This window comes from Electrophorus electricus, chromosome 6 (genome assembly GCF_041902795.1).
Source record: "Electrophorus electricus isolate QZ-2024a chromosome 6, ASM4190279v1, whole genome shotgun sequence".
In the NCBI taxonomy this organism is placed as follows: domain Eukaryota; kingdom Metazoa; phylum Chordata; class Actinopteri; order Gymnotiformes; family Gymnotidae; genus Electrophorus; species Electrophorus electricus.
In genome coordinates, this window is record NC_137502.1 from 31,560,156 (window position 1) to 31,582,055 (window position 21,900).

General features: G+C 46.3%; 4 protein-coding genes across 5 annotated transcripts in view; 1 reads left to right on the top strand and 3 right to left on the bottom strand.

Annotated features, from left to right (window-relative positions):
• Positions 1-1,427: 1,427 nt before the first annotated feature.
• dsn1 (DSN1 component of MIS12 kinetochore complex) lies at positions 1,428-6,844 on the bottom strand. The gene is made up of 11 exons (XM_027017297.3): positions 6,623-6,844; positions 6,301-6,322; positions 5,635-5,926; positions 5,416-5,489; positions 5,233-5,305; positions 5,003-5,084; positions 4,834-4,884; positions 4,638-4,709; positions 4,399-4,546; positions 4,021-4,108; positions 1,428-3,881 (listed from the first exon to the last, which is right to left on the bottom strand). Exons 1-11 carry the CDS (start codon positions 6,652-6,654, stop codon positions 3,799-3,801), a joined length of 1,017 nt encoding a protein of 338 aa, XP_026873098.2. The 5' UTR covers positions 6,655-6,844; the 3' UTR covers positions 1,428-3,798.
• Positions 6,845-7,316: 472 nt separating this feature from the next.
• Positions 7,317-16,282, bottom strand: atp13a1 (ATPase 13A1). The gene is made up of 25 exons (XM_027017287.3): positions 15,804-16,282; positions 15,523-15,612; positions 15,037-15,297; positions 14,634-14,789; positions 14,377-14,446; positions 14,013-14,119; positions 13,769-13,898; positions 13,578-13,633; positions 13,316-13,442; positions 12,827-12,964; positions 12,306-12,426; positions 12,063-12,220; positions 11,617-11,792; positions 11,178-11,288; positions 10,879-11,004; positions 10,627-10,735; positions 10,308-10,501; positions 10,016-10,112; positions 9,552-9,739; positions 9,237-9,351; positions 8,929-9,125; positions 8,665-8,807; positions 8,331-8,442; positions 8,009-8,152; positions 7,317-7,886 (listed from the first exon to the last, which is right to left on the bottom strand). The coding sequence occupies exons 1-25, from the start codon at positions 16,143-16,145 to the stop codon at positions 7,776-7,778; spliced, it is 3,579 nt and encodes a 1,192-aa protein (XP_026873088.2). The 5' UTR covers positions 16,146-16,282; the 3' UTR covers positions 7,317-7,775.
• Positions 16,283-16,297: 15 nt separating this feature from the next.
• Positions 16,298-18,561, top strand: chchd5 (coiled-coil-helix-coiled-coil-helix domain containing 5). Its single transcript, XM_027017289.3, has 4 exons — positions 16,298-16,625; positions 16,986-17,126; positions 17,310-17,461; positions 17,635-18,561. Coding segments are annotated over exons 1-4 (321 nt in total). The 5' UTR covers positions 16,298-16,623; the 3' UTR covers positions 17,661-18,561.
• A 120-nt stretch (positions 18,562-18,681) lies between these two features.
• lmx1al (LIM homeobox transcription factor 1, alpha-like) overlaps positions 18,682-21,900 on the bottom strand; it is a 15,645-nt gene continuing 12,426 nt past the window's right edge. For both annotated transcript variants that reach the window (XM_027017288.3, XM_081716461.1), the window contains exons 5-9: positions 21,822-21,900; positions 21,634-21,711; positions 21,413-21,530; positions 21,097-21,252; positions 18,682-21,005 (exon numbers count right to left, since the gene is read on the bottom strand). The exon at positions 21,822-21,900 is cut by the window's right edge. In XM_027017288.3, the coding sequence (XP_026873089.2) occupies positions 20,848-21,005; positions 21,097-21,252; positions 21,413-21,530; positions 21,634-21,711; positions 21,822-21,900 (589 nt within the window). In that variant the 3' untranslated portion in view covers positions 18,682-20,847. The remainder of the gene's footprint in view (positions 21,006-21,096; positions 21,253-21,412; positions 21,531-21,633; positions 21,712-21,821) is intronic.

A 21,900-nucleotide genomic window follows, 5' to 3' on the forward strand; every position in this document is an offset into this window, starting at 1 on the left:
GCAGACGACGGCAGCCCGAGGAGGGGAACGGGACAGAACTGGCCGTAGTTTATGCTGACGCTCGACACATCTCTCCGCTACAATCTATGACTAATCAATCTGAAAAGAGCGCGAGGATACGAGGGAGCGGGCGAGCCATGACCTGAACTTATCCCAGCACGCTGTTAGGCACCCTAGATGAATTTGAGTTGTGAGGGGGGGGATCCACCGTTTACCTAATCTATCACCATTTTGCCCTGAATGATACATCTAGTGTAACAGTACTACAGTATTTCAGTACAGCCCGAGCCAAGTTGAGAGGAAGAAAAATCGTGAAAGTGATCAAAAGGAAACACAATTATAACATGTCCAAAAAAAGACATTCAATCAATAAGCCAGAGTTTCTTACAATTTGAATATTTTCATTTCAAGCACTGCTGAATTCACATATTCACATAACTCATGTCTTAGAAAACTGTAGAGTTCAGACAGAGCTTATCCTTAGACTGATATGGACTTGCATAGGTTTCTAAATTATTCCATTTGATTTAAACAATCTTTTACCAAATATGAAAAAGGTTTACATGCTAATGGATTTTTCCTTTAAAAATGGGTGTACTGATTTAAGTGAAAACTACCTGTCTCCCTGAGAGAATTGTTTTTTTTTCCCCTCCATCTTAGCCTGAATAGGTGTCCTCTTTAGCTCTTTCTGAGGCAGATGCACGCTCAGCCCACGAGCAGTCGGCCTCATTTTCATCTAAATAAGAATCGATCTCTAGCTGTGTGCCACCCACCCCCAATGCCTCTAACTTAACCCTACTTTTCTCCTACACCTCCTCCACATCACTACGCATACAAAATACTAATCAACGCGCGTCAACAAGGAGCTCATGGAGATGGAAAGAAGCTGTGGGAGATGGCCGAAACCGTTACTGCTGCACCCAGAGCCTTAGCAATTTGATCCATCTATGCCGTTGTCACGGCGGCGAAGCTTGTTGCCCTCGCTGCACTGCTGTGGGTACTCAAAGGATCACCTTCACAGCTTCCTGTCCAGGGGTTCTCAGATTCTAAGACAAGTAAACATCATCTCAAATGGCCAGCCCGGACTGGATGCTTATCAGTTTGAGAAGCCTGCATTGTTTCTCCTGATAGGGAAAGGTGAAAAGAGTGGGAGGTGGGGTTACACGAGGGAAGATGTGAATGAAAAGCTGGCGCGTGAATCGCGGGCAGTGTTAGTGCTTCGTTCTGCCTCAGTACCCCGGTGTCACTGGGAGGAGAGAAGAGAGGGGGGGTGGGCGCGGTGGGGGAGGGGAAAGGACAGATTGGTCATGAGGCACAAATGGGTGGCGAGAACATGAGGCAGGAGAGCAGGCTACATCGAACTGGAAACAGAGGCTCCTAGAGAACAAGTTTCTTTTAAGCTGTACAAAGATTGTTCTCTTGCGCTCTTGAGCGAGTAAGGGATCGTTTATTTGTCATTTTAGAAAGCAAGTGGCAAGGATGAACATCTGAGCAAAGAGTATTGCGTTCATTATACATATGTAGACTTTAGTTCCTGGACACAGACTAATGTTGGACTACAGCCAATTTAAGCTATTAAAATGCTTATCCAGTGAAGATCCTTTTTGATCCAGGTCAAGACTTGATCTGTACGGGGGAAGATTGATCTGTGTTCAGGAAGTGAAGACATCTTGAAGCACATACCTTAATTATTTAATCATGCTTATAAAAAGTATAAAAAGTACTTTGGCAGGCTTATGAAAAGTTGTCTATGTTTCTGTCTCTCTCACACACACAGGGACATTTTACCAACTCAAAAACATAAAAAACGCAACCAAGAAAAGCAAAAGAGGCACAGAGGTTTAAAAGGTAAATATCAGTACAGCATGACAATGTACAGGTGCATCTCAATAAATTAGAATATCATCGAAAAGCTCATTTATGTCAGTAATTCAATTCAAAAAGTGAAACTCATATATTATATAGATTCATTACACACAGAGTGATCTATTTCAAGCATTTATTTCTTTTAATGTTGATGGTTATAGTCTACAGCCAATGAAAACCCAGAAGTCAGTATCTCAGAATACTTGAATATTTGAATATTGAATAAGACCTATTCAAAAAATTATTTTTAATACATAAATGTTGGCCTACTGAAAAGTATGTACAGTATATGCACTCAATACTTGGTCAAGGCTCCATTTGCATGAATTACTGCAGCAATGCAGCATGGCATGGAGGTGATCAGCCTGTGGCACTGTTGAGGTGTTATGCAAGGCCGAGTTGCTTTGATAGCGGCCTTCAGCTCATCTGCATTGTTATATTCCTCTTAGCAATACCCCATAGATTCCCTATGGGGTTTAGGTCAGGTGAGTTTGCTGGCCAATCAAACCAGTGAGACTGTGGTTATTAAACCAGGTATTGGTACTTTTGGCAGTGTGGGAAAGTGCCAAGTCCTGCTGGAAAATTAAATCCGCATCTCCATAAAGCTTGTCAGCAGAGGGAAGCATGAAACGCTCTAAAATGTCCTGGTAGACGGCTGCGCTGACTTTGGACTTGATATAACACAGTGGACCAACACCAGCAGATGACATGGCTCCCCAAACCATCACTGATTGTAGAAACTTCACACTAGACCTCAAGCAGTTTGGATTGTGTACCCCTCCACTCTTCCTCCAGACTCTAGGACCTTGATTTCCAATTGAAATGCAAAATTTACTTTCATCTGAAAACAGGACTTTGGAACACTGAACTACAGTCCAGTCCTTTTTCTTCTTGGCCCAAGTAATACACTTCTGATGTTGTCTCTGGGTCATGAGTGACTTGACACAAGGAATGCAACAGTTGTAGTCCATATCCTAGATACATCTGTGTGGTGGCTCTTGAAGCACTGACTCCAGCAGCAGTCCAATCCTTGTGAATCTCCCTCAAATTCTTGAATCGCCTTTTCTTGACAATCCTTTCAAGGCTGCGGTTATCCCTGTTGCTTGTGCACTTTTTCCTTCCACTCAACTTTCCATTTATATGCGTGGATACAGCACTCTGTGAACAGCCAGCTTCTTTAGCAATGACCTTTTGTGGCTTACCCTCCTTGTGGAGGGTTTCAATGACTGCCTTCTGGACAACTGTCAAGTCAGCAGTCTTCCCCATGATTGGGTAGCCTACTGAACCAGACTAAGGGACCATTTAATGGCTTAGGAAACCTTTGCAGGTGTTGTGCCAATTAGCTGATTAGAGTGCGACACCATGAGTCTACAATATTGAACTTTTTCATCATCAAATTTTCTAGATACTGACTTTTGGGTTTTCATTGGCTGTAGGCCATAATCAACATTAAAAGAAATAAATGCTTGAAATAGATCACTCTGCGTAATGAATCTATATAATATACAAGCTTCACTTTTTGAATTGAACTACTGACATAAATTAACTTTCAAAGATATTCTAATTTATTGAGATGTACCTGTAAATGAATACCTATATTGCCACCTAGTGTTCAGTGTCTCTCCTTGGTCAATCCCAACTCACCAGTCCTTGAAAATGTCTTCATAAAATTGTAATAATGCATCCATTTCTCATAATAACCATTATGATCACCATATGGATTCTAGAAGGTGTAGTCACCCAATCGCAATAACATGTCTGTCTTAAAATGTTGTATTTTTGTTGTCGCATATTTATATTTGACAAGTTTAATACGAACGAACAAGTGTTTATATATGTACACAAAAACACACAACAGTATTTACTGCCCTGTTAAAATGGACACTTTACAGTCTCTGAATGCTGGGTCCTTTGGGAAACATCACAGGATAACTAGGACGATTCAGTAGGCAAAGCACCACTAAGAAAATGCCTCACTGGGGAAGAAGGCAGGTCCTGGATTCCAGCACTGCGAGCTGTGAGGAACACACAAGGGACAAAAAGTTACAGTAAGGACCAATCACCTACTGTTTTCTTTTGTGTGTGTGTGTGTTTGGTTGAATTTTTAAACAGAAGCATTTTTCTGCCCAAGTGACCAGACAGTGTATTTCTCACCCAATCTAGCACTGGTCTCCTTCACCATTAACTGAGACTGCTCTTGGAAGGACAGAAGCTCCTTCAACATCATGCACTGAGAGTCCATCTAGGGACAAAAATCAACAGTAAAGAAAATCATTTTAATGTAAATCAAGCTTATTTTCTGAAGTGACTAAGTGTGCAGAATTGTGATGTGCGTCACCCTAATATTCTTCTGGCTCCTAAAAGCCATGTAATTATGTGTAAAAGTTTCTCACTGAGCACATTTAAAAGAACAGAGCTCTGTGCTTGCTGACTTCAGAAAGAGGAATCACTGCAGCTCGCCAGCGCTTCCTGCTGGACAAACGCTGCAACCTCACACCTAAAAGTTATCTAATAAACGTCACATATTCTCACCACCAGCTCCATTGTACTGAGCACCCTCTGCTGCCGGCTTAGGACCGCGTGGTAGTCGGGTTTGTTCAGGAGAAGTTTGCTCTGGGAGGACTGGGCGATGCTGGATGTGTCCAGCATCACGCCCCTCTCCTGGCCCTGCTCCACTCGTCTGTAGACGACACGCAAATCACAGTCCATCAATGGTCTTAATGTGACTAGGGTGCGAGTGGCCACTCTTGTGTTTCCTGTGTTGTACTCACTTGGCCAGTTCTTCAGCTTTAGTGCGGTGTTTGTTGAGCAGGGACTCCCAAGAAGAACTCTCAGCCTGTAACCTTAAGTAAGGTAATTATGTGACATTAATTTTATGAAAAATCAATAAATGCTGACTGATCTGGTACGCTGGAGTTACATGCATTACATTTCACCTAAACAGCACAACCCACCACAAAGGCCTACCTGCTGCTGGCCTCTTTTGTGCGTTCAATGGCTTTCTGAATAGCAGGGTTGCTACAGACACACACACACAGACCAGGTTTAATGACATGAATGTATTTATGTTAGAACAGGGTAAATCACAGGGATTGGAACAAATGTGACTTCAAGTACACTTAAACTTCACCCTTACCTGTTAGTGCTAGAGACTGAAAGTAAATTTTCTTCCCTAATGTTTTTAGCCACACTGTTCCATTCCCTCTGTAAACAATCAACTACAGAGCAAGAGAAAAACAGGTGTCCATTAACATGTTTGTAGAAAAAGTAACTCCTGCCTGTGAGGTGTGGTGAACAACTCATTGAAAAGAAAACATTATTTCAAATTAAAACAACACAGTTTCGGAGGTAAACTATCAGGTGTACCTTGTGTCTGCAGTGACTCTAAATCAGCCCCGGGGAGAGTACAGAGTGTGTCCCGCAGCCTCCTCACTGTGTGCTGTGTGGGCACAGGAGACAGGGAGGGCAGGGACAACAGAGTTAAAGGTGGGATCAGAGCAAAGCCCTGGTGAAGGAAAGGTCAAGTTACTCGCCAGCCACGTAAAGTACCTGCATCGCAGTTTCCATTAGTTTCTCCAGCCTCTCATCATCACGCAAGTCTTGGCTGATAGATTTACACAGAGCTTAAAAAAAAAACAAAAAAAAAAAGGAGGAAAAGAAAAAAAAAAGATTAAAGCACATCTTACAATGTCAGGACAGTGGTACTGTTAAACCCACCAACAAGACAGCCTTCTCAGATATATATTTTTCAATGTTAGTGAGACTCACAATGGGAGGTGCTGGCCAGGGAAGGGAGTGATCTCCTGCCTCTAGTTGACCTCCTCCAGGACTTCCTACGTGAGCAAGGGCTAAGATCTGGTGCCACTTCGTCTGTTACTCTCCCTCCACTGCTGTCCTGTGCACCGTTTGACTTGGGCTCGTCCGGTTGCTTCTCTCCTTCTGAAGTGGGTCTGACAGCTGAGGGAGACAAAGTACGAGGTGACTTCGGCAGAGGCTCTGGGCTTGGGGCTCTGTCTGATGGTGGCCTTTTAGTCCCTTGTGAAACTTCCTCTGATGTGCCCTAAAACAAAATGCAGAAGGAAAAAACAAACAAACAGTTAAGGTGAACTTAAGGGTTTCGGAGTGTTGTTTCATTAGTCACCAAGGGAGGTGGTTAAAACGGAATCCACCTGCGAACTGCGCCCTAACGCTGCACTTCTAGAACAGGGTTCGGGCGTGCCTGGTTGAACGGCTCCAAAGAACTTGGATCCGTGTAACGGGGCTTATTAAGTGAGTCATACTTTAAACAGGCACCACCAGGGCCCAGCACGACAAGTTATCCAGTCGAGACAGTGCGGACAAACTGGCATAACAAAATGGTCTCCACATCTACTAAACAGCTGGCTAGCCAAGTTAAGATAGCGTTTAAGAAGCAATTCCTCAAAAACGGCTTACCGTGTGTTGGATATCGCCATGCCTATGAAAGAAACGAAATGTTAGGGAAAAAAAGAGTTTACATAGTAGCTAAAGAGTACACGACGACCTAGTTAGCTAGCTGCTAACGCTATTAGCCAAATTACCCATTTCTCTCACCTAACGCTAGCTACGTAGAAAGCTAACAGCTCTTACTTGTTAGCGATACCGGTTGTGCATTCTTGTCATGTAAGCTAGCTAGTTTAAGACGTTTACTTTAACTATTTTTTAACGTGATCGTTTCGACAAAAATACAACTGGTGTCTTAAAAATAATTAACCACAGGAGGAAAAAAAATACGAACCCCTCAAACTTTTCACTTAGACGTTCCGCCATTTTCTTTCAAAGCCCGCGCGCTCGCCAAAACAAACGCTTTTCTCCCGGTTGCAGCCAGCCAAGCATTATGGGAAATGTAGTTTGTAGGGCTCACTGCCCTTATTTCAAGCTCTCTGAAAGGCACATTGTAGTCGCTCTACTCGCGGAGGATCGGCGAGGGCCTGGCGCGCAACAGTCACAACCGTCCCGGCACAAGTTTCACGTAACCCCTGCAGTCGTGAAGACGGCCTCCTCATTTGGCACAGATACCCGTCGTGATGTTCTGTCGGTTATTTAGGCAGCTCAGTTTCCTCATGTTTGTGTTATCAGATCCGCTACTGAACGAGAGAGCACCTTTGATGTTGAATTCTGTTTCGTGTATATAGCAATTCTGACGGTGGTATCATTTTTAATGTAGTTGTATAGGTTTGCCAACAGCGTACACTCGACAATTTCCATAACTTAAAATTAAATGGAACTCCAAAAATAAATAAAAGTTTTATATACACTTTTTGTGAAAATGTAAAGTGTTTTTAACTGTCATTTCTTAAATATAATAATAATATCCGTTCAAACGTTTCTTAAAACGTAGCATACCATTACTCGTTACTGAAAGCACCTTTATACAAATAAAGAAAAAAAGGTCACTAAATGGTTTAGATGTAACAAAGAGGACACAACAATGTTTTTTGATATTTTATAAGTCTGTCAGACATCTGTCTTTTTACAAAAAAACAAAACAACAAACAGAAAAAACCAATTAAACACACTGCAGTTCTCTTAGAGAATGCCCGTCAATGGCGACTGAAACGCACCGAACACACTCATTCCACACAATACTGTTATCTTCTTGGCCGTTTGGGGTCGGGGAGGGGGTTACAGTGGATAAAAGGGGATTATATAACATGGAGAGGAGAAAAGCAACAGGGCTGAGTGAAGAAAAAGCCAAAAGACAAAGAATAGGGACAGAGAACAGGAACACTGGGGGGTGTGTACAGTATTGCGTGCCACGCTCGTCTGCCCGTGCGGGGGAAGAGGGGTGAGGAGGTTGCAGACGTCACCCGCCAGCGATTTCACTCGTCCCTGTCTGTAGTCTGCTTGCCGGGTACAGCAATTGCTTTCGCGACTACTCATTGGACGGTTCAGTTAGGCAACCGCAGGGTCCCTTTGCCGAGCAGGAACTGCAAGACTCTATCCACAAGCAGGGCGGCGACAAAATCCGCCACCAGGACCTGGGCTATCACCAGCTTGAACTGTAAAGACACGGCGCAAAACAAATATGAATATGCGCTTCATCTGTGTGAAACACATCCCTAAGGATAAGGCATGGGAACCCGTCCGAGCGGCCGTTGCGATACAAACTCCACAGGCTCACCTCTGTTGGAATATCCACAAGGGCAAACTGCTCATTAAATTCAGGTGATGACCCCGTCAGGAGCCCCACGATGGCAAGCCCAGATAAGGCAATGCTCCACAGCAAAGGACGATTCTCAGTAAGAGACTCCATGAAAGGATGGCCCTGGGAAAGACAAGTTCTTCTAACTGATGCAATTCATATTAGTTAAAAGTACACAGCAGTGACAATAAAATATGTAAAAGAACATGTACAGCCAAACTCTTGGTGAACATGTTGAAAACACATTCATGGTTTAAAATGGTCCTTTTTTAAAAATGTGTTTATATAAAAAGATTGGTACCTTGTAGTTGATGGCAAAAGTGGCCATTTGCATGGCCATGGACATTATGTACACAGTGCTGTTGATGAGGCTGGGCTCAAATTCTTTATACAGATCAACAAACTGCTCCTCTCTGTGGGACAGACAGAGCAGACATAAAGGACAGCAAGAAATGCATGGAAATGTCCCTCATCTGGCGGCATCTCTTTCACCAGGGGGTCCGATTCCAGTCCAGGAGGACCACTGTCCTGCTTGATTGTGCAGCAATCAGAGCAGGCTTCGGAGTGCGGAAGCTGCGTTATGCATCACAAAGCAGTGGACCTCCGGGCCTGTGTAAGGGAAGCGGTGAGGATACCTGGGTGGGCTTCTGCTCTGTGCTTCCCTGTACAGGTAGACCAGACTGCCGAAGTGCACAGCAAACTGGAGCAGGACTGTCAGAACTGTGTAGAGGTTGAATATGTTGGGCAGGGGGCGCTCTTTGGACAAGGTCCTCAGTGGCTGCAGACCAGAATGGTGACAAATATCAAACAAACAAAACCCCACCTCTAAAATAAATTAATTCAGCCTTTAAAAGGTCAAATCTGCCATGAACCAGCATCAGCTTCCACCAGTCTCTCACCTTCGACCTGGAGATGAAGAGGAAGCACCCGGCGAGCAGCAGGCCCTGAAGGGTGGCCTGGAAGTCGCTGAACTTCACGCCCTCTAGGTAGAGCACGGACTGGCTATAGGCCAGCACCAGTGCGTTCAGGGCCAGTATCTTGAACATCTGCAGCGTGGTGACCAGGGTGCAGCGGCCCTGTTTAATCACGTGACAGACTGGGGTTGGGGGTTGGGGGGAGGAGGAGGAAATGCAGTGGCGTTAAGGCGAGGCCCAGGCCGATCACGCCAGGGACAGCGGACTGATGGACAGGCGTGCCCATTACTTACTGCACTGTATGGAGGAGAGTTTGGAGGTGAAGGGGGCTGCTATCGAGGCGTCCCCGAGCTTGACCACCTGAAGCTGGTCTTCCTCCAACTCCCGGAGTACCTGACTGAGCCGCTCCTGCAGCGGAAATTACAAGGGCGCATGGTGTCATCAGGGTGTGTGTGTGTGTGTGTTGCATTTTCATTCCCTTAAACGTGCAGGTGACTTCAGTTACAAGCCCAGTTCGTGAGGTGCTACGCAGAGCAATGTTCAACAGAAGAACACACTCCTCAGTGAGACACCGATGAAGGTGAGGCGGACAGACACTCTGCACGCACCTTCTGGGCAGCAAGCTGCTCTTCCCTCTGGGCCATCATCCTCTGTCTGGCTGCCCGCGAGCTCAGTTTACTCCCTGAACTTGAGATGGGAGGCAATGGCCTGGGGTCACCAGTAGGGGGCTCCTTGTCTCTTCCTCGTTTTTTCTTCTCTGGCATTCGTTCTGGGGCATTAGCCAATAGGGCCACTCCTAACACAGAAGAGCACAGCAGGGATGCTTAGTACCGCTGCAGTTCTGGTGGGATTTGCGAGTAAGTGTGATTAACGTATGACCTGGAGACATGGAAAGGCAATCGATCATCTCACGGAAGAAGCGCTCTTTACATATGCAAATCGAACAGCCGCAGAAGAGGTGGGACTTGTTACTTGCTTCACACGTGTCCAACCAGTCACACACTTCTCAACACCAGAATGACACACAAGGACTCGACCTGTTTATTGTAGGCGTCCAGTGTTGAAATCTCACCTATGTGGGCGTGTTTGAGTGCGCCGACGTCATTGGTGCCATCACCACACATGAGAGTGACAAAGCCCAACCCCTTTAGGCTTGTTATGACAAACTCCTACAATAAAAACAACAGATAAATAAACAAACAAATACAAGTGCTTTTAGCTATGACGAGACATACAGCAATTTTAAACTTGCATTTTAAACTTTACTGCATTATGGGATCATTTTTATTCTATTCTACATGTGATTAAAAAAATAAATATTACATTTGCTTACGAATAAAAACAAACAAACAAAAACTGCTGACCTTTTGTTTCGGACTGACACGGGCAAACACTCGCACATGTGGCAGCAGGGCCCTGAGCAGACAGGGGTCATAGGTCAGCCTGGTCAGGCCTTCGCCGGTCACACAGAGATCGTAGCGGCCGATGAGCCCCTGGACGGAGGGAGGAGGCTGAGGCAGGTGCACGGTACCGTCTATAGACTCCCACTGCCACTCGCCTGCACAGCGAACGGGGGAGTGATGAGGAGAAGTGCACGTGCATTACCGAAAAAAGACACTCGTACGCGAGCGTCAGCGGCTCTCGCGTAGAGCACCGGGGACCTTCCCCGCGCCGCATGCGTACCTGAAGCAGGGCCGTGCTGGAGGATCAACGTGTGCTCCTTCTGGATGAAGTGGAGCTCTCTGGCTACGTGACATGCGGTTAGAGGGTTGTCCCCGGTGATCATTACGACCTGAGGACAGACAGATAGATGCGTGTGTGTATGCGTGTGTGAGAGAGAGAGAGAGACAGACAGCATTCAAGGTTTAAGGAACTCCAGCTCATCTACTTCCACTCGGGTTTACGACGGGCTGGCGTCTGCGTTGGCCCACTCACATGGTGCGAGGCCTCCTGGATCTCTCGGATGACCATCTTGCTGTCATTCTTGAGCGGGCACGACACCACCATGAAGCCGGCGAAGCTCAGGTCACACTCCAGGGCCTGACGATTCATCTCCCGCACCTGCACACAGGACCGCGGTCAACCTGCGCCCACGCCCGCATGCCCCGACTTCAAACCCTCATTCTGATGCAAATTTCTGACTTGGGGCGCCACGACTATCTGTTGTCACTTTATTGACAGCAAGTTGTGGAATCAGCCTGTTAAGGAACAGGAAGATGTCATCAGTAGAGTACCTGCTGGTGGCTGAGGTGTCCCATCTCTTTGTAGCCCAGCGCTAGAACTCGGGCTCCTTCTCGGGACATCTCTCTGTGGACCTCGTCATAGCTGGCTGGGCACTGTGAAAACTGGTGTATGGCAGGTTTTATGTTACGCATGCGAACACCACCATGACCTTGACACTGATCATACGTTCTACACGTAAACGTTTAAAAAAAACAACAAAAAAACCCCAATATATAAACATTTTTTTTCCATTATAGCTGCTTCTAAAACAGAATTTCTAGCTATAACGTGTCCTCAAAAGTTGGAGAAGTAAAACCACGTGACCTCATTCAGCCAACCTGGACGTAGCCCGACATTCATGTTTAATGTTCTTCACAATAAGGACAGCGCAATCATCAGGAACTGGAGTCTGTCTAAAATACCGAGCTGGGCCCGTCAGGAGGAGTTTACCATGCTCCTGAGGGTCTCTGGAGCCCCTTTGACGGTGGAGATGTAGCAGAGCTCGGTGGAGCCGAGCCTCTCGTAGGAAGCCAGGACAGACATGCGCTTCAGGGCGCTGGCAAAGTGGAAGCGCTGGTGGATCTTCAGGCCCGGGGTCTTTATTGCACGAGGAAACACCTTCTCATCTGGCGAGGGAAGTGTTCATCATAGTAAAGAAATAAGACCCCGAACGAACAGTCAGACAAATCCAATATCCATAGCTGTTTATGACAAAGTAACACATTTATAACTACAGACAATACAACAGATCAAATTATTGTTACACTGTAGATCCCTGTTGCTATCAGTCAAAGCTTGAATACTGCTGGCAGAGGCATCAGGATCTCATATTGTTTGGGTTGGTAGAGGGGCATTAATATCAGACTAGAACTGACGAGCTGCCTGTGTCCCCTGACCTTTAGTGAGGGTCCAGTCTGCTGCCGTCAGCATGGCCTTCTCCAGAGGATCGCCCACTAGCTGGCCGTCATCGAGGGTTACCAGAGAATGACAGGTAGCCACCACGCGATGGGTCTCCACCGGGATTTCAGAGACCAGCATCACCTCTTTTCCTTCTCTAGGAGGTCATAAATATACACTGTTACTGATGTGTTGCTATAGTCTTATTAGCTCATCTTACTGCGTGAGCGCACAGGCTGTACCTCAGTCCTGCCACGCCACGCACAACCAGGCTGTCGCTGGTTAGAGTTCCAGTCTTATCAAAGCAGCAGATCTCCACCTTTCCTGCAAAAGGGATCCGGAAGGGCTCTGTGCAAAACACATCTGCCAAGGGGATGCAACAGAGAACACGAGCGTCAGGGGAAGAAGGCCAATCTCAGCCGCAACGCCAACTACTTCTACTGTCTAAATAACCGTTAGTGCGCACGAGTCAGCACAGTGCTAGTGGTTTTGGGAGACGATCTTTCAATGCCGTGTTTTCCAATCTAGTCCCGGGAGGAGCCCCTGGATGTCCACCACTTCGCTCCGCCGGCACACCTAAAGCAAGCATTCGGCATCACCGAGCACCTGGTCGAGATGTCCGGGGAGCTGGGACACAGCAAAGACGTGGATCGTCTGCGGGTCCCCGAGGAGAGGCTTGGAAAAGCGTGCTTTGAGGGTGCGCGGGACGAGCCGGCTGTCTAAGCCCCCGAAACCTTGCTGTAGCTTGCGCGCGGCCACTCACAGAGCTTGGCCAGGGCGATCAGGGAGGTGTTGACAGCCAGTGAGAGCTCGATGGGCAGCTCGGGCGGCACCACCGACGTCAGGATGAGGGTGCACTCCAGAAACAGCTTGTACTTATTCCTGCTCAGGTCCTTGGTGCCTGGGACGGAGACGGGAAACGGGACGGACAAGCGAAGGGGGTGACTACGAGAGCTGTGGCCAAGATGGCCATACTTGATGTTAAGAGTGTGTGCTCAACACATTCAGAGCATCCCAAGCACCCGTATGGTATATCACAATATAATAAATAGAAAAATATCCTTAAAAAACTAAGTATAATGGTATAATGGAACAGTATACCACACATTTGTTATAGTTATGAGAAAATAATGTCATCATGTTTAACTATTAAACGAAATTATTAAACACTTGGATGACTCTGGACTACTAATAAAAGTTCTGGTTCACTGGCTGATTAATTGCTGCTGTGTGAGAGATCGGCGTGACTCACCCTCCACCCACACGTACACAGCTGCAGCAATGGCAAACACCAGCAGGAAAAGGATGAAGATGAACGTCTCCAGGTTGTTGGCCGTCACCCTCTTCACTCCAAACAGAATGGTCCGCAACAGCTTCCCCTGGACACAGGACACCAGCACGTCAGATGCTACGATTTCAGTTGTGCACAAATAGCGTTGCACTTAATCTACTGCATAGAAGAGTAAAGGACTTGTAGGGTTTTAAGAAGGGGTAGATTTTATTAGTCTCCTCACCTGTGAGGTATAAAACCCTGTTCGTAAAACATATGCCACACACCCATTGTCCACAGCTGCATGGAGAGAGAGAGAGAGAAAAAAAATTTCTATCTGAATGAGCCAAACGAACAGGTTCAGTGCTCAGCCTACAAAGAGGAAATGGATGTCTGGCGTCAGAGAGGAGAGCAAACGGGGTTGTGAGCACTAACGTTTGAGACCCACGCTGGCACGGAGGGGGGCGCTGTGCTGGACCACTTTAGTGCCCCCTGAGATCACGTGGAGGCGGGAGTCCGCCTGCAGGTCCAGAATCCTCTCAGGGTCCAAATCCTCGATCGGCTCCTGTGGATACAGATCAGTTCAGCTGTTCCTCTCGTCACACATACACATACACATACACACACACACGATTCAGGGGGGCAAAGGCCGCCTTCCATTTTGGATGGAGACACTGACCTTCATTTGCGGCACGGACTCGCCAGTCAGCATGGCCTCGTCCACAATGCAGCGGCCACGAAGCAGCAGTACGTCGCACGGGACCAAGTTCTCCTGGGGAGAGCGTCCTGTGAACAGAACGGACAGGTGCAGGCCAGTGGCGTCCACATTAACTCACGCACAGCTGAGCTGGACAAACTGTGTTACTTTGGGGTGGGGCAGGTGTGGGCTAATGTATGAATCAAGGAAAAAAAATGCTTGCATTTTTAACATACTCTTGTAAGCAGGTTTGGGTCGAATCTATATAGTTTTCTCAATTAAAAATGGGTCAACTCTATAAACTATGTACACACGTGTTTAAAAAGAACTGTTCTATGAAGCTTACCGACTGAAACAATGTCCCCAGCAACAAGTTCATCACTGGATATAGGTCGCCATTTTCTGTTCCTGTAAACCTGAAGAAGAAAATATGTCTAAATCCTCAGGACAGGGCTAATTTTCACAAATATATGCAGAAATAAAGTCAAATATTTAAACACTTTAGTTACATGGCCGTCAAAGTAGGGCATATTAACACATTTTAAGAAAAGAACTTTAGTGTCTTCTGAGAAGGAAGGAGGTATTAAGGTTATTAGCTGATACCTGGATCATGTAGGGTTTGTTTCCCATCCGTCGGATCTCGGACATGTTCCTCATCTGCTGCTGCACCAGAGAAGCCTCAAAGGCCACCAGCATGAAGAGTGTGAAGACACTGTAATACCAGTATTCATCCAGACACCACAGGCCCACACAAAACACCTGCAGGACACCGTTCACCAAAGACCGTCCAATTCACACTTACACTCAGCACACTTTGTTTAACCTGGTATAACATGGCGTACGTTATACTATTAGAAAATAACATATTTAGACTGTTGGCACAGAATATAATCAAATGTTTTTTTCACAACATACATTCAAACTAAACACTGCAATAGCCTCATTAAATGTCAAGTGTGTGTGTGTGTGTGTGTGTTGGTGGAGGGAAGGAGCTACAGCCACACACCTGGAAGACAAAGAACGGAGCTGTGGCTCTCTCTTTGAACAACTCCAGGAAGTCGGGCACCACCATCTCAGCGCGGTTGGTGCCGTAGCGTTTCTCTGCAGCCCGCAAATCCGCCTCCTCCTGGTAGCCCCTCCACGTTTGGAAATATCCTATCGGCTGGTCGACCGGGAAAGCCACGGGTAAAAAGTGCTTCCGGTCCCGGTCGAACACATAGCGGATCTTCTGGAACTCAAAGGACAGGATTTCTTCTCCATCCTCGTCCTGGCACACAAATGTGAACTTCTGTTATAGTAACCGGCTTAGCTGATGTCTGCAAACTTACGTTGTATAGAGCTTTTGAACCAATGTAAACCCTTAAGTTCATTTAATGCAACTCTATCATGAAATGTTAAGTAGGAACAACTCCCACACCCAATGCATGCCGACAGGATTTGTTCCTGTAGCCACTTATGTCGCTGCTTTATCAAACACATGTTGGAGTCTTACCATATCTCTCTGGAGGGGCACGAGTTCAGCGGAGCCGTTGTTAGGGGTGGGAATAACTTTTGCTAATCTGGCCTTCGATGGCTCAGGCTCCTGTGAGGGACACGCAGATGGGAGATTCTCACACACTGCTACACCACTTCGCAGGAGGGTCCTACTAACCCCCATACAGGCTGTGAAGCCCCTAGCACGCATCGCTGCGGGGACACCGGACGCTCTTTACGCTACACCTGGTTGAACGATGCGTAAGACTACGCGCGGTACTTTGACATTTGAGCAATTACCTTCCAGCAGGTGAGCCAACAGTGCGCGTGCACGGACCAGTATCCAGAGAGCACCGTCAGGACGTGCGCGATCCCGATGGCGGCGAGCGCCAGCAGGCCGGCCTCCGGATACTCCGCAGCTCCGTACACTCCGAGCCACATGTACGACCAGCCCGGGTAGAGCAGCGCGACGAACGGGAGCACCGTGCCGTGAAAGGCTCGCGGCCTGCGCCGGTAGAGCGCCACCGAGCGCACGAGCTCGTCGCCCGCCCCGTCCTCCCGGCTACACGGGGATGCGTGCAGCGCCGCCGGCCCCCGAACACCGTCCGCGGCCGCGCTCCCTTGCTTTTTCGCGTCGTCCATCCTGGGTTTGTGCCTCCTTCTGCGGGTCCTTTCTGTTCTCCACCCTCTCCTCACGGGCGAAGACGGTGCAAAAGGCGGCTTCTTATCGTCCCACCGTCCGGCCGCTGTAGCGATTTCCCCCCCAAAAAAATCTCAGCGACCACACGTACTACAGCTTCCGCATACGCAAACGCGTACGACGCCGACGACACATCCGGTAACGGGTTCTGGCTGTACAAAGTCTCCGGCTCAGTCGCGTTTTTTAGAAAATACGTGGAACAAAGTTTTACACGAAATAAAAACGTCCGCATTACACGAGTTGTGCTCAGAATAAATAAATAAATAAATAAATAAATAAATAAATAAATAAATAAAAAACCCTGGAGAATCGTTATTAGCCGGACGCTGCAGGAAGGAGCACGCTGTTGAAATCGCATGTCGGACCTGCATTCAGGTTTTAACCTCCAGCTGTGCTGATATTAAGGCAAATTGGTGAATTATGTAAGTATCGCTATAAAAAGGGGAAAAATGTTTAGTTTGTTCAATAATGTTCAAAATGTACGTCTTTCAGTTTATATTCTGTTCAGTTGGAGTTCTTGATGCATGTCTAGCCACTCGAGTTAAACAGCGAAGTTAGCTGTTTCACATTGTAAGTGACAAAGAAGCTAGCGTTAGCTAACTTGGCTATTTTATTTTCCTTAAATTGTCGTCACCTCCTTTTTCTAAGCTGTATAAAACATTTCTGTATAACTAGCGGTTAGGAACTCGTGCTTTGCCGGGTGTTGTTGGGAGAGCATGCGTATTAACGCAACTCCTACATAAACTTAACTTAGCAGCCAACTATAACGTCAATGTTTCTAGGGAGGCAGCAATGAAAATCACAGCCAAATACTGCCGGGCGGAGGTAGAAGAGTATGGCGGCTGTGTCGCGTCTAACCCCTCGGCGTGGCAGAAGCAGTGTGAACACCTGAAGCTGAAGGTGGCGCAGTGCACCTCCTCGCAGTGCGTCTGCAGCGTATATCCTCCTCCCCATGAATACCCCTCCACCATGCACTAATGCCCACCCTTTAGACATGTGTTAGTACCGTGCTATAGTCTTTCTTTTGTGTACTGCTCAAAAATTGTCTATATAAGGTCTTGCAAGTTAGTAGCTGCTATCTCCTCTCCTTCATCTTCTGATTCAAGTCCGGTGATCAGGAAGATCCGGACTGACTGTGCAGGAGAATTCAGGGAGTTTGAACGCTGTCTACAAGAGAACCAAGCCTCTGCTCAGACCTGTTCCACTCACGTAGTTCGCTTTCTGACCTGTGCAGAAAGTGTCGATATTAACGGACTAGGTAGGCATTAATTCTATTGTAACAACATTTATAATTTTGGCCTATAAGGATTATCAACAATACACAACCAATTCTGTTTAGGGACTGCAGATCTGATAGCTCGTTGTTAATGAGTATCTTAAGCTGTCTATCACCCTTACGTGCTAATAAAGGGTTCACTCTTCTCCTTACAGGAAATGCAGTGCCTCAGCCCACGTAAAGCCCCAGACATTAAACCAGACCGTGGTGCTTCATGGAGCTGCTAACTCATTATGGTTCTGTTTCAGAAACGTTATTCAGTAATAAATGTACATTTGTACTACTGAGCCAGAAAGAGTGAGTAGTTGTTTGCCCATTTGTTTGACACATATTTGTTTTTTTTACAGTAAAAACGACAGACCTTAAGTATGATATGATGAAATTTAGATGTTAAGTGCATTATTTTTTTTGTCTTTTTTACCAGTTCAAAGTAATTGTATATGGGCTACTATGTGTCTGAGGAAAACAAATTTGATGCATATTTTGCTGATCGTCAGGCACGTGTTTGCTGGGAATGCTGTGTATATGCTATACAAATGATGAGTTAAGCAGTCTGAACTGTTGTCGTGTTTTAGCGTGTTCCATCAACAAATGCGCTTCATGAAGCAGCTATTGAAATGTAGAAAAATTTCCAGCTGTGCCTCTAAGAATGTTTGTTTGATTCATGTGATACAAATGTCGGCTATGGTCAAGGCAAAATATTATCCTTCACGGTCTTGGTCCTGTTCATGCTCTTAAAGATATGTCAGTTAATCTTTTATGATTTAAAAGAAATGCTGTAAACTGCTGAGTGGAGTGTTTTCGTTCAGTCCCTCCTGTGTCTCTCTCACTCCCATCTGAGTCACTGTATAATATTAAACCAAGGAGTGCATACTGTCTCTGCCTCATGTCACATCCAGCCACCCGCTGGCAAAAGAACAAAGCGTGAGGGGGATGTGGTGGCTTGGAATTCCTTTGACCATGGACAGGAGGAACGGGAGTGCAGGCTTGTGAGTCAGGAATACTTCGCCTACCATGCCGGATGTTTCCCCCTCCTTCTCATCAGCTTGGTCGTTGAAATAAAAGGTTGATTAAATGTGAAATTCTTCTGAGCAGCGTAATATTTTTTTTGCTGGGGTTTTTTTTTTTTTTTTTCACCTGACATTTTGATCCAAACCCTGAGGTCAAAAATGAAGAGTTATCCTTCAAGTAGTTGAGATTATAGCAACAGCCAAACTGACTGATTATATTGTAAAGGTGAAAACACAATACACAGAAACACAGTATCCACGAAAAAAACCCCCCACAGAACAGGGAAAAAAAAAACCCACCTTTGTTCCTTTAAATAATCTCCCTTTCAGCAATTGTCCTCCAGGAAATATTCGAAAATAGTCCAAAATCAGGAACTGTTTGAAGAATATTTGTCTCGTTAACATTCGGATGCACAATTTGTTAACAAGCTGTGGTGTCCAGTTGCAGCTACGTGGTCAGATCCTTCCGTACCTTGGTAGTCAGGATATGTACAACTGACTGTTGAAATGATAAATGATCTGTACATTCTTACAGTTTAAATAAGAACCATCTCACATATACAGTAAATTCATGCTGCAACATAAATATTCCAATATTGAAGTTATGCCACACAGGAGAAGCTACAAAATATTCAACAGTATCATACAGAGAGAGACAGCAGTGGTAGTTGCATTGACAGTAATGTTATAAACACAAGCGCAATACATTGGAGCACAAGAACATTTTGCATCACTTTGCTAAGTGCTACAAACTCCCTAAAGACTGAGGTGTTCTTTTGTTAACACTTACAGTAAAGATAAGGTGGACGATATAAAGTACCCCTACCCTGTAACCGCAAAACTCTCAACGTGACCCTGTTAACTGTGTGATGACCCTGACAAGTTCCTTAATTTAAACAAAATTCTTTACAACATTTGGCAATTGCTACACTTCATAGGTGATATTTAGAACTGGACTAAGCTCAGCTCGATATCAAGAAATCTAACATTTATTTGTGTACATTACAGAATCATAGTTAAAGCTGAACTACCTAATGAGTTATTTTCTAATATAATTCTCTGCAGGTGCAGTAGAAAAAGGGCAAGGGCTCTAGAAAATGGCCAAACCTTGCTACAAAGACTCTGAACGTCTGCATGTTACCTCAAACAGAAGCGCAAATCTACCCTGTATCCAAACTCTATCATTCTCACTAATCTGAGATGTTAGGATTGCACCTAATCACATCAATTGTCTTCCATTTGCAACCATGTTGTTAATATATGTGTCATGACAAACAGTATTCCAGTATTGAATCATTTGCCACACAACTCCCCCGGTGGCTCCGGTTAGTCCTCTGGATTAGGCCTCATCTCTCCTCTTTTGACCTTTATCACTTGGTGGAATTGTGTTTGCTTTGTCTTATTCACTCTGGTATGTGCTCTCTGGACCCTAGTAAGACTCCCAAGGGGGGGGGGGGGGGGATATCACTTTTAGTGATCACACAATTTAGTGTTTCCCTGCTCTAATACACATAACTCGTCTCATAAAGGCCTTGATAACGTTCTTGAAGGTTCAGTTACATCAGACAATGAAAAACACTAAAGCTATGTAAAGATCTTATGAGAAAATGTACTTAATGGTCGAGGTTTCGCATCCCTCCTGGAGCAAGAAATAATCTTAGTGGAAAAATCAGCTTAATATTTGGGTCTCTGTTTTGCTGTTTTAAAAAAATTAACAAAAATTATGGCAAAAAGAATTTAATTATTACAGGAAAAGCTTTTTTTCCCCCAAAAGGACTATCTTAATGCACATGATATTTATGATTCAACTACTATTTTGGGAGAAACTTTGATGGCCGGCAAATTCCTATGCAATAAGGTTTGTGCAGTGTGTTCAGTTCATTGTAAGTGACAAATTTACAAATGAATATTCCTGGTTGCTATATGAATTAGACTTGTTTACTCCTAAGATATTTTGTCAGACAGCGGACAGACGGTGAGGTAATAATTTGGTAAACAGCTGCCTATTCATATTTATCGTGTGCCTATGATTATTAGAAAAATGTATGTACATGTGTCTATATGTTGATGTCATGCACAATAGGTACTGGTTTAACCACGAGGGTGCTGTTGTTCCTGACACCTTGAGTCTTGCTAGTCCAATCCTAGATTGTGGAATTTCCTGTATGCAAGGTAACTGGATGAATGAAGTTACTTCATGAAGAACATGATTTACACAGCTCTAGTATGACTGTTGTATGTGCGGTCCTCCAGTCTCGGTGCTGGAAGGCTGGGATTCCAGCAGGACCTGGTCTGTGTTCTTCTCCTGCCACTGGTGGTAGTGGAGGAGTTAGTCTGGGGCCAGAGGTGAAGAAGGGGTCACGAGGTGAAGTAGGAGTTTTGCATTGAATAGAGGCGGTCAATCGGATTTCCCACGCGCCCCGCCAAGACCCCTCCTTCGGCTGTCGCCAAGAGACAATCACCGAGGTGACTGAGGCTTCCATCGCTGTCCAAGTCGTGGAACACTGCTTCTGAGTCTGGGAGAATGAGAATGGCAATGGCAGGCAAGGCATGGAGAAGGAGGCAAAGCTCAGGACGGGCACGGGCTGAGGGAGGTGTTTCTCTTACCGTAGGGGTGCATCTGCTCTGGGCCCAGCTGGGGCGGCGTGAGCCCATGCCGGAATTGCTCACTCCCATAAATGTTTGGGTCCAGAGCCAACAGCTGCTGCCGGGGCATAGCGGAGTAGGAGAGCATGCCATCTAAACCATGACTGCTGGAACCATCTGAGGAAAGGAAAGAGTGTGTATGCGCATGTGAGCACGTGCGTGAGCACACACACACACAGACACACACACACACACACACACACTACCTTTCCATTCATCCATCCACACAGACTTCCAGCTCCTCCACTGTTCATCCGTCCAGGCCTCTGCATCTCACCTTCACTGTCGTCGTTGCTCTGGCGCCCCCCTCGGCTGGGCCCCCTGCGGCTCCCGCCGATCTGCTCCTGCTCCTGCTGCTGCTGCTGTTGCTGCTGCCTGCGGGCGATCTTCTTCATCTGCCCACACAGCGACACCACCCGTCACAACTGCCCCGCCGCCTCCCCACCCCGCCCACGGCAGGGGCGTGCCTCGCACCCATGCCACACCCGGCTGACTCACCTTCGCTCTCTGGTTCTGGAACCAGACCTGCACCACCCGCACCGTCAGCCCAGTCTCTGCTGCCAGGGTCTCTCTCACCTGCCGTGTGGTGACATTAGGAGTCTCTGAAATTCTCTGACCTTCCTTGTGTGGGTTCATGCTCCAGGATGTAGGGTGGGGTGTGGGGGGGCAGGAATGTAACCACTCACCTTCCGGCACGGTTTGGAGGAAACCTCGAACGAGGCCTTGAAGGCACGGCGCTGCTGCGTGGTTAAGATGGTGCGCGGC

Excerpts from the sequence above, each read along its gene's own strand:
- atp13a1 (XM_027017287.3), bottom strand. The coding sequence starts at position 16,145 with ATGGACGACGCGAAAAAGCAAGGGAGCGCGGCCGCGGACGGTGTTCGG. Across the intron at positions 13,634-13,768 it reads TGCCAGCGTGGGTCTCAAAC|CTGTGGACAATGGGTGTGTG; the intron begins GTTAGTGCTCAC and ends CTCTCCATGCAG. Across the intron at positions 12,965-13,315 it reads TGTGTACGTGTGGGTGGAGG|GCACCAAGGACCTGAGCAGG; the intron begins GTGAGTCACGCC and ends TCTCCGTCCCAG.
- chchd5 (XM_027017289.3), top strand. Across the intron at positions 17,127-17,309 it reads GCGCAGTGCACCTCCTCGCA|TCCGGTGATCAGGAAGATCC; the intron begins GTGCGTCTGCAG and ends TTCTGATTCAAG. Across the intron at positions 17,462-17,634 it reads TGTCGATATTAACGGACTAG|GAAATGCAGTGCCTCAGCCC; the intron begins GTAGGCATTAAT and ends TTCTCCTTACAG.
- dsn1 (XM_027017297.3), bottom strand. The coding sequence starts at position 6,654 with ATGGCGGAACGTCTAAGTGAAAAGTTTGAGGG. Across the intron at positions 5,306-5,415 it reads TAATGGAAACTGCGATGCAG|CACACAGTGAGGAGGCTGCG; the intron begins GTACTTTACGTG and ends GTGCCCACACAG. Across the intron at positions 4,547-4,637 it reads AAAGCTGAAGAACTGGCCAA|ACGAGTGGAGCAGGGCCAGG; the intron begins GTGAGTACAACA and ends TGTCGTCTACAG.